Source organism: Melospiza georgiana, chromosome 14, assembly GCF_028018845.1.
Source record: "Melospiza georgiana isolate bMelGeo1 chromosome 14, bMelGeo1.pri, whole genome shotgun sequence".
NCBI classification, from domain to species: Eukaryota; Metazoa; Chordata; class Aves; order Passeriformes; family Passerellidae; genus Melospiza; species Melospiza georgiana.
In genome coordinates, this window is record NC_080443.1 from 7,146,299 (window position 1) to 7,154,587 (window position 8,289).

Below are 8,289 nucleotides of genomic sequence, written 5' to 3' on the forward strand. Positions count from 1 at the left end.
AACTCTAGCCTGAGTGCTGCAGTGCTGTTGCATTTTGAAATAAAGCTGAAGCATTAAGACATTTTTCCTTAGTGCTGACTCCCTCTGGGCATTCCCAAGACAATTACAATGTTTTCTGAGTATACAAAAGAACTAGGAGATTTTGTAATCAAGAGTCTGAGTTTATGCTTCTCTCCTTAAGAGCATTCAATTTCCATGGACATTCATTAGCAGGAGGTTAAAACACAATGGCAGAAGAGAATGGACTGCTTTTATGTCCATGTGGTAGTAAACACTTCAAGCTAGAAATGCAAGTTCAAAATAAAAACCTCTCTGTGGAGCTTCCAAATTAGTAGTAAAGCAACAAAAAACACACCAGTTTCACAGCTTTTTTACTGAAAATTTAATTTTACAAAATACCCTTTTCCATCAAAGAAACTTCCCTGCAATGTACATGAACCTGGCATTTTATAGACCTGTACAGTGAGATATCAGAGAGGTTTGAAAGAAGGAAAAAAACTTTTAGCAGACACCTAGTTGCAAAACCTACAGCAATGTGAATACAAGTGTGTGTTAAAATGCTAAAGCAAGTAATGTAATATAATTGGTGAATCTATTTGAAATGTGAAAAGTTTCCTTAAAATGGTCCATATGGTATGTAGAACATCACAGCTGGCACAAAACTGCCTGTATTTAGTTTTAAACACAAAAACAATGTATGTAAGGAACAGTTTTTGAAAAAAGAACCCAAGTGCTGCTATCGTAAGGCAAACATATACAAAGGTGCTGACAGCACACAGGGAAACCGACAAAATAAGATGAATACTCAAGTGTTCAAACACTGAACTGTTTGTTTTCCTAATGCTGCCAGCAAACGTTGAGGAGATAACGGTGCCAAATTACCACAGGACACTCTGGTAATGCTGGGTGCTACAGAGAAGCCTTTATACCATCGCCAGAGAGGTGAAGGCAGGCAAGAGGGCTCGTGCTTGGGCTCAGCAGCACCTACTGAGTCTGCTGCATCCTGGCAGCTCTGAATTTGGAAATCCTCTTGACAGGTTCTTCTGGGGCGTCGGACAAGAGCTCCTCGGATTTGCGCTCCAGAATGGTGGGCAGCACTGGGTGAGCCAGCACTGGGTGTGGCATTGGGGAGGGAGACAAAGGCTCCTTTTCTATGACAGTTCCAGAAAATGCCTACAACAGAAGAGAATACTCAGAATGAGCTAATAAAATGCAAATGTGAAGCTATGCCCATAAGGTCATTACCCTATATTAGCCTGATTAGAATTGTTATTTCTTCTAATCAAAAGTAAAGAAATATCCTTAAATCAATGATTGTTGCCTGCATAAGTAACCACATTGTAATTAACCTCAAAATATAGCTTGTTCAAGGATGACTGAATGAAAGACAGTATCTTAAAAGTACTACTTAATCTCATTCCTACTGCATAAATGATGTAAAAATCTGCTTCCTCGCTGACACATGCTCAAGAAATCAAACAGCTCATGTAATACAGTTTTATTTTGGATATAAAATGGAGAGACTTTGCAAAGTTGATGTCAGCATTTCCATCATACGTCATTTTATGACTTAGAATCTTCTAATTGCATCAAGCATTGCATATGAACTAGCAAGCACATACTTTGATACTTCTTTTCTCCCTACCAAATATGATCAAAAAATGGTGAAAGCCATTTATATTTAAGAGAACAGCAAACTTGCTTCCAACTATTTCTCTCTATAAAAGGCCTAATAAAAACATCTAATGTTTAAAAATTGTAATTTATATGCAGCCAATTATGTGACAATCCTTTTCAACTTAGCAAAGAAATGACCATGATTCTTGGAAAACAAGCAGCTTATAATTACTTTTCATAAACATATTTAAGAACAAATCACTCCACTATGTATTGAAAACAGAGAATTCAGAATGCCCAAGGACAAGGGGAAGCAGTTCCACATCCAAGGTCTGATGCTCATGCTGGGCACAAAGGAATGCACACCAGATTCAGTCACTATGCTTAGTTGTGCTTTTTCATAACTCAGTTACCAACAAAGACAAAGCAAAACAAACAGGCCATTCTCTTGCTGGACCTGCAAAAAAAGCAGTGTTTTTTGTTTTCTGCTCCAGTAGCCCAAGTGTGCCTAAAGCTGTGCTTGTACAACTCTGTTAATCTAACAAGAAGCTCATTTTCAAAAACAGGTAAGCAATGCACAAACTAAGTGATGGTGGTAAAATTAGAAATAAAAAAAAGCTAGTGTGTAATGGAGAAATAATGGATTTCAAACACCCACAAAAACAACCAAAAGAAAAACAACAGCATTTAGGGAAGCACATCTGACTGGAGTGTTTTGCTTAATCTCCTTCAGTTGCTTAGAAAATACATTACATTGTAGAGAATAATCATGCCAGACTCAGGTAATAGACTGATGGGTAACATCTAAAGTGTACTTAGATGTTTTATAAGAATATAGCAAATATATTCCAGAAAGTATACAATGTGGAGTGCTAACTCCACAGATAAATTTTCCATCATGAATCTTCACATCCTGCCTGGATTCATCTGAAGCTGTTTGCATGAAAAATGGTGATAAACAACAGCTTTTATGAGGAATTCATTTCTTGTCCAAAATAATTTTTGCAGAAGTAGTGCTTTCATTGAACTTGTCCATTGCACTGGGAACTACTGAAGACTCAAGTTTTATCTAGTTTGAAAAAATTAGTGTTAAGCTGTTACAAAACAGAAACGAATACGCTATGCCACGAATGTCTACATTTAATTCCTGTATTCACCCAGTCACTAAGCAACTGTACATCTTCCCTTACATTGTACAGTCTGTCTTTTATGATGAAGCCCTGAACTTTCCAAACACATGTAAACAGATTTGTTTGGGATCCCTAATGGCTTAGTCTGGAATAGGAGGAGTAGGGGTGCAATGCTTCCTTCCACCAGGCAGTTTCTCTGCTATTGGCACATCACAATAGTAATTCAGCTGGTATCTATTTTTAAACTTGAAACACTCCTTGAAAATTAGCTACCTAGTAGTGCAAGACAGGTTAGAGAGTCACCTCTTCCTTTGATCAGTTACAAAGTACAGATTTCCCTCTTTTAGTCCAAAATACTGCTGTCTCTCCTGCAGTGAAGCGGTCAGGGTGACCCAGCACACAGGTTTCAGTAACACCAGTGAGTGAGCACTTTGCTGGATCTTTATGGAAGAGCTTCAAGCCTTGGGGAAGCCACGAGGTGAGCAGCTCCTCCCCTCTGCCCCTAGGATGTGTGTGACTGAGGCCTGTCACCTGCTATGTCCTTCTGAAGCGAACCAGGCAGGAGTTAGAAAATTATTTTAAAGAAATAAAACTGATGGTATAGACAACTAGAGTCATTAGATTTCTCATTTCTATCCCGGCCAACAATCAATAATGAATTAAAAACTGTACCTCAGTTGTCCCTGAAGAGGGAGGAAGCTTTTTCGGTAGCTGCTGCTTCTCCTCCCCCTCCTCTTCCTCGAGGATGCCTTCGCTGTTGTCACTCTGAGTGGCTTCATCACAGCTAACACTCCTCTGAACTCGTCTGTCATCAAACTCAGCAGCACTGTTCTCACTGGTATCGCTGCAAACACTGTTCTCTCTGCTCCGGGACTTCAGGATTGATTTACGAGGGACATATTCTCCATTCACAACATCAACAAAGTATCTATAAAGGAAAATGTTAGCTTTAATAAACCATTTCAGCATCAGATGACAAATTTACAGTGATCTTGCTTTGTCTTTTGTACAAATTAATTATGATGTGCTTTCCCAACTTTTTCGCTGCAGAATGACAATACTGTACCTTCAGAGGCACTTTATTTATTTACCAGTGTACAAGAATCAATTCTGCAGAGTGTTATGCCCTTTATTCAAGCATAAAGTTGGTACTTATTTTCAGCAGAAAATGCATAGCTCTTTGAAAAATGTTACAAAACAGAAAGGTGTGAGTTAGAAAAAGTTAGGAAAAAGGTAAATTAAATGATGACCAGGGTTGTTTCTGTAAAGAGAATCAGATCACAATCTGGGAATGTTTTCTGGATTTAAGTCCTTGTCATATGTAGAATACAAAAACAAATACTTGAAACATTCATTGCACGTGGAAAAGATGGAGCTTTCTCCTGACAAGTGTCATAATCTGCTTTCAATTAGAAACAAAATTTAAAAAATCAGCTTATAAGATCAGATCAACAGGAAGACACTTTTCAAGTATTAACAGACTGTGAACTGACAAAGATGGCTCTTGTGCTCCCTCTCCATGACTTGAGAAAGTCAAGGGTGGGTGGAGGAGAATGAGAAGACAATGCCAATTTTATCAAACTCATAAAGGAGGAGCCCAATGACTGGATGATTTTAAGGGTGTTACTTGTTTCTAACAGCTTTATTCATCAGGCACTTATGGAAATACATCTCTACAGAAGATGGAATTTGCAGGGCTCAGGGGGAGGAGCACCAAAGAATCTTTTGCTCATCTTCAGCCCCTGCAGCTGCAATTACAGGATGTGGTTTCACTTTTAACACTTTGTAACATGTTTAACATATTTAGGTACCCAAATACAGAGACATACAGTGGAATTCTCACAACCACTTAATCAACCAATCCAATAGGTGCCTGTGTTTATCCTTACAAACCTGAATACTTGTTTTAATTATCCTGTCACCTTAGTTGTTTTGTACAATGCCCTAAGCCCAGCACTGTTTTTCAAGCTCTCTGTGTGTGTGGGTGTCCTACAGGTGAGCAGTACCTTTTATGAAGAACACAAAGTGACAGACTGAGGCCAGGAAGAGGGAATGCAAAAGAAACTATGCAAGCAAAGAGCTGAGTATGTTTTGAAGACACAGAAAGGAAGAGACAGAGTCCAGCAAATCAATAACCAGGAAAGCAGGAGTATTACAAGGGGTAGATCTGGTCAGATCTGTTTGAAAACAAACACAGGGAAAAATGGCAGGGAATTAACCAGAACACATAACATAACTGCTGCATTCCTTTCTGAGGATGATACATACTAGCAAATTTACCTCCATTTCAGAAGCTCTGGAAAAGCAGGTAAAAGAAGAACTACTATTTGGAAAAGGAAGCGTTAAGCTCAGAAATATTTTATGGATAAGAAAGCAAAGCAACCATGCAGAAGGCACAAACTTTCATTTTTAAGTGGTAAATTCAGTTCCAGCTGTTTCTTTCAGGAAACTGTAGGTGGGGTTTCACACTCTAGGTGGACAGAAATGAAAGGAGAAGGTCTGCTCAGGGGAAAGCTGCACCATAAATTACCCACCTGTAAATGTCTGCTGGGGTTTTGATGATGGGCAGCTCTGGAGCTGCATGGCCATTGCCACTGCTGTTCCTCTTTTTACGCTTGGCCTCTTCTTTCTTCTCACTGAATTTCAAAGTAGTATTTTTTCCTGTGTTTATTCTTACCTGAAAATTGAACACAAATGATGGTCTAGACCATAAAATCAACAATCACCAGGCTGCAGATCAACTGATTCCTGACATTCCCTTACCCAAGCAGGTGGGGACTAGGAAGCACAGGTAAGTTAAATGTATGAATGGTAACATTCATCGTGTGCACTGTTTATTCTCTACCACTTGCACTAGGCTGGGGCATTTCTTTGCCCTCGTGCACATATTCTGCATATAAAATATGACAGTCTGCTTACTCAAGCTCTGCTCAACAGCTGAGCTGCTCAAAGGCCAGTTTCAAGGCAAGTAAGAAGTTTTTTAAATAACTCCTAGACAGGATGCTGCCTTCTACAACAGCCAGAAGCCAGAACAACAAGGCAGACATCTGAAGATCATTTTTTTAATACCATATTTAGGACAACAGGATCTAAACAGAGAGGTTTTCATAATATGAAAAAAAAAAAAAAACCAATGTCACCTCCAGCTAGCATTCTACTACATCTACACATCTAAAGTTTTCAGGTTTACATATGGCATATATATTTTATGTAATCTCTTGAGCAAAAGATAAAAATTAAATAAAGTACAAACCCTTTTAGGTTCCACAGTGTGAGAGAAATAAATAGTTGGAACAGAGTTATGTCCAACATCTCTGTCATCTTCATCATCACTGTGGTAAGTGGAGCCATTAAGGTGGTGCACAAACAAGTCTGAATTCCCAAATTCTTTATGGAAGTTGCCCTGAGTAATACAGTCCTCTGCCCTACAGGTCCCATTCACATCTGTGTCCTTGTCCTCCCTCTCATCTTCAGAAGAGGTTGCATCTTCTCCATTTACCTGAACTGCATCGGGCATCCTAAGGAATGAAAAATATCTACGTGAACAGAGGCAAGTTGTGCTCTTCAGAGAAAAACATACAAAGTCATGAACTTGCCTGCATGTAACTTTCTTTACCCAGGTGCTGTACTTTCAGACAGACAGTGCAAGTTCTCTGTGCCCTCTAACAATGCCTGTGCCCTTCCCACACCAACTGGAGTACCAGAACCGTGACATCATGGCTAACAACCATGCTTGCAGATCAGAATAGATCTAAGGATGCCACAGAGCATTAAGTGGGTAACTCCCACATGGAAAACTATGGATTTTCATAGCCTGTGGGAAATCAATTTCACTTCCCCCTCTTCATCTTAAAGAAAAAAAAAACCAGAAGGCTGGACTGCTGTGGTTGCACAGAGGCAGATTTTAGGAGCTCTGGCGTTGCAGTGAGTGCTTTGTTCGTGTCCCACCCTTCTTCCACCTATGATAATTTTAATTCCACCTGTGTGGTCAGCTCTTTGCCCTGCTGGTGAGACCCTCTGTGCACCAGCAGCCCCACAGCCCTCTGCACTCCAGTCCTGCCTGTGCCACAGCAGCACTGTACCTGTCAAGTTCACCAAGCATCTCTTCTTGTCTCTCGAGCTCTTCTAAACGGGCCCACAGCTCCTCCTCTGACTGAAAACGACCCATTGGTTTTGTATCATTTCCATTTGCTGGAAAATCTACCTCAAAAACATTTGATACTTTTGGCTTTGAATGAGGTTTGTGAGCAGTTCGGTATTTTCCTGTGTAGTGAAAAATAAGATGCAATTACTAAGGCGACTGACTGAAAAATCCAACAAAAATATCCAACAAAAAACATTTGAGGGGTGGGAAAAAACTCACAAAGGAACTAAGTAAGGAATATGGGCAGAACATTTTCCATTTCAAACTATTGTTTAACTGTTTAAGTGAAACTGTCAATGAACCAGAGCAGCAACACAGGGTAATAGTCTCCGGATGTTACAGAAATACCAAGGCAAAGCAGAGATGTTTATTTACAAAGCAGGAGACACTGATCCTGTGACAGTTTTATTACAGTGTGGGGTTTTTTACCTCTTGTGCCAAACAGTAGATTTTGGTTTGATCTGATAGATATCAACATGTGAATGTGGCATTTGCTCACTGTCCCATTAACAGCAGGTTTTCTTAACTGGGAAAACAAACCTGGTTTGTATTTTAGCTCATTTTTAATAATCACACTTAAAGAATAAATTTACAATGAAGACCATTAAAAATTACCTCCAGAGTTACCTGGAAAATCTGATCAAAATCCAGTCATTATCAATCACTTATTTAGTGAAAAAGACCCACTCTGAAAATCATACAAAAACCTGCCTTTCAGAAATAATAAATATAAACCCCATTTAAAGCCACAGAGGTGACCTGAGATACACACTTGTGAGCAAATGCTAGTCAGTGACAAGTTCTTGCTGGCATTTAAAAGCCTTGCTCCCTGGTAAAACAGTGCATCCACTGAGGATGGGGAATAGCTGTTCCTGTTTGAGTGCTGTCTGGCACACAGGGAACAAATCCTAATGCTTCACCCTGTCTGGGTGAAGGGCAGGACTGCGTGTTTGACCCCTTTTCCCTGAGACCAGCACTCCCAGGGCCACTGCCTGTTCCTGAGAGCTCCCAGGCAGGCTCCAAGGGAAGCTCCTGCCCTCTGCCCATCACCACCCACACAGCTCCTGCACCTCCTCCCAGGAATGAGAACCCATCCCCTTCCACCACTGCCACAAATGCAGTGGGACTCCAGTGGCTCTCTGTGTTATGAAACTGCTTTGTGATTCCAATCAACAGTAGTACAATGTCTTAGTTACTCAGCATCCTTTGTGTTTTAAAATCTCTATTAACCAACTGTGCAGCCATTTTTTTTAAATTTTAAGAACTCATGGCTTAAAGATATCCTTATTCAAATACGTCAGCTTATACTTTAATCCTGAGTTAAATACAAATTCAACAGCAACATTAAAAAGCAAACAGGTGACTGCAAGTCATGCTGGAATGTGTGTCCCCTACTCT

General features: G+C 39.9%; 1 protein-coding gene across 1 annotated transcript in view; it reads right to left on the reverse strand.

Moving 5' to 3' along the window:
* Positions 1-358: 358 nt before the first annotated feature.
* URI1 (URI1 prefoldin like chaperone) overlaps positions 359-8,289 on the reverse strand; it is a 40,957-nt gene continuing 33,026 nt past the window's right edge. Inside the window, exons 7-11 of the mRNA XM_058034037.1 lie at positions 6,830-7,010; positions 6,001-6,265; positions 5,282-5,424; positions 3,420-3,675; positions 359-1,173 (exon numbers count right to left, since the gene is read on the reverse strand). Coding sequence (XP_057890020.1) covers positions 985-1,173; positions 3,420-3,675; positions 5,282-5,424; positions 6,001-6,265; positions 6,830-7,010 — 1,034 coding nt within the window. The 3' untranslated portion in view covers positions 359-984. The remainder of the gene's footprint in view (positions 1,174-3,419; positions 3,676-5,281; positions 5,425-6,000; positions 6,266-6,829; positions 7,011-8,289) is intronic.